The sequence below is a fragment of the Antrostomus carolinensis genome, unplaced genomic scaffold (assembly GCF_000700745.2).
Source record: "Antrostomus carolinensis isolate BGI_N321 unplaced genomic scaffold, ASM70074v2 scaffold21451, whole genome shotgun sequence".
Taxonomy (NCBI): domain Eukaryota; kingdom Metazoa; phylum Chordata; class Aves; order Caprimulgiformes; family Caprimulgidae; genus Antrostomus; species Antrostomus carolinensis.
The window spans coordinates 32-2,096 of NW_010292280.1; the positions used below are offsets into that span (position 1 = coordinate 32).

At 38.6% G+C, this 2,065-nt stretch overlaps 1 protein-coding gene across 1 annotated transcript in view; it reads left to right on the top strand.

The window, feature by feature from the left end:
• Positions 1-395: 395 nt before the first annotated feature.
• LOC114819023 (rab GTPase-activating protein 1-like) overlaps positions 396-2,065 on the top strand; it is a gene marked incomplete at both ends in the record, with an annotated part of 24,815 nt that continues 23,145 nt past the window's right edge. The window contains 1 exon segment of the mRNA XM_029087204.1: positions 396-562. Within this exon segment, the coding sequence (XP_028943037.1) occupies positions 396-562 (167 nt within the window).

The window sequence follows — 2,065 nt, forward strand, 5'->3', positions numbered from 1 at the left end:
CCTCTAGGGAGACTCTAGGATGTACATATATATATTCCCTCAGCATTAAGTTTAAACTTTAAAATGTGAATTTATCCCATGCACATTCCTTTTGTCTGATAGCTGTCATGTATCTTCATGGTGTTTTCTTTGCATGACGTTTTACTCCTGTCTTTAAAACAAAGATGTATTTTCTTTGCTTTAGAAAGTTGCCAGATTTACTTGGTATGCTGTTTAATGCATACTCTCTTTCTAAGCAGCAGGCGTGTAGGGTGTAGAGCTCAGCTAAATAAAATGGGTTCATTAATTATATAGAAAGTGTTTTCAGTTTGAGCGGCAATTTACTTCTGCCATTTGCTTTGAGAAATTTGCACTTTGGCTGATTTTTCAGTATGTGATGTGTTTTTGTGTTGTAGATAAGCGTGTGTTCATGACCGTGGCAGTGGATATGGTTGTTACTGAAGTCGTAGAGCCGGTCAGGTTTTTGCTGGAGACAGTTGTGCGTGTGTATCCTGCCAACGAACGCTTCTGGTACTTCAGCAGAAAAACCTTCACGGAAACTTTTCATATGAAGCTAAAACAGGTATTGCATGGTTGTTTTTTTCAAGAAAAGTTGATGCTCAGAGTGGTTTTTTTTGTCTGTCTTAATTTGGTCTTTATACAAGTTAACATGGCACCTGCACCTCAGTAGTTTTCTTCTTTTAACTATTTATTGCAGAGATCCTTAAATGCATAATTGTTAAGTAGCAAATACAAATGTTCAGTGCCTTTGTAAACTGAATTATAGTGAGTCATAAGTCATTGGCTTTGTGGGCTTAAACAATTTTACACCTACCTATTGAATTCTCTATAATTCATACAACGGGACCTGTGTGCAGACATCTAAAGCAAGTCCATTTGACTGGTAAAATGATGAAATGACTCTTTAATTACTCACTGTAAAATCAACTAATAAGTAACGAATGGAAATCCTGGCTACTGAGGTTCGAAATGTGAAGGTAGTTGGCTGTAAGAATATGATCAATTAAAGGCAAAGAAACCTAATGCAGAGGCTTAAAAGAATTAGCCTATTGCTGTTGTTTTTTTTCAAAGTCTCCAAAAAGGTAGATTTCTCCATGTTTTCAGAAAGAGAAGTTTGGAGGAAGATTATCTGGGGAAGTAGGTTCTGCTGCATGGAGAAGTTGTCATGTTTTCACCCTCATGGTTGCTGATGAGGGTGTAAAATGAACTACATTCTTGTCCTTCACCGCCCCAGGGATTTTTGAAATGTGCATTATTGTTGCAATGATTTATTAAATTTATTAAATTATTATTAAATTGGCATTATTCATGTGATTTCTTGCTGATGATTGTAACCTTTTGAAATGTTCAAATAGTAGTAAAGAAATAATGATTTTTAGCAAACCCTTCTCTGAAGTATTTCAGTTAGTTAGTCCCTTGGAGGTTGGCTTTTAAGTCGAGTTGTACAAATGCTGCTTGATTCTACAGAAGGAGGAGGTGGTTAAGATGAAGCTTAATGCATAGTTGTGTATTCCCTCTATGTCAGCTTTCCCAGTCCTGTGCTTGTGTGATTAATGTGCATTTATTTCTTCCTCAAGTACTGAGAGACGATATATCTATCTCATCTGGTAATGTTTGTTGAATAGTTATTGAGTAGAATGCTGAAGTCTCTTCTGTTTTTGGCATTGGGTGAGGTGCACAGAGTATGTGTGTCCACCCCTTATCATTAAAGGATGATGCACAACTGCATCCTCCTGCCACGACTGTGACCTGCTTTCTCTAAAGACTTGTTGTGGTGTTAGTTCAAAAAGTGAGCAGCAGAGGCTGGCTGTGCCGTTTGTGTTGGAATAGTGGTCCATCATCTTTGGCTAATGAAACCAAAGAGCAGTGATTTAATTTAACTGAGCCTAGTGTGAATATTGTGGTGCCCAGTGACAGGACAAGGGGCAATGGGCACAAACTGGGACACCGAAAGTTCCAGACAAACTTAAGGAAAAATTTCTTTCCTGTGAGGGTGCCGGAGCCCTGGGACAGGCTGCCCAGAGAGGGTGTGGAGTCTCCATCTCTGGAGATGTTCAAACCCACC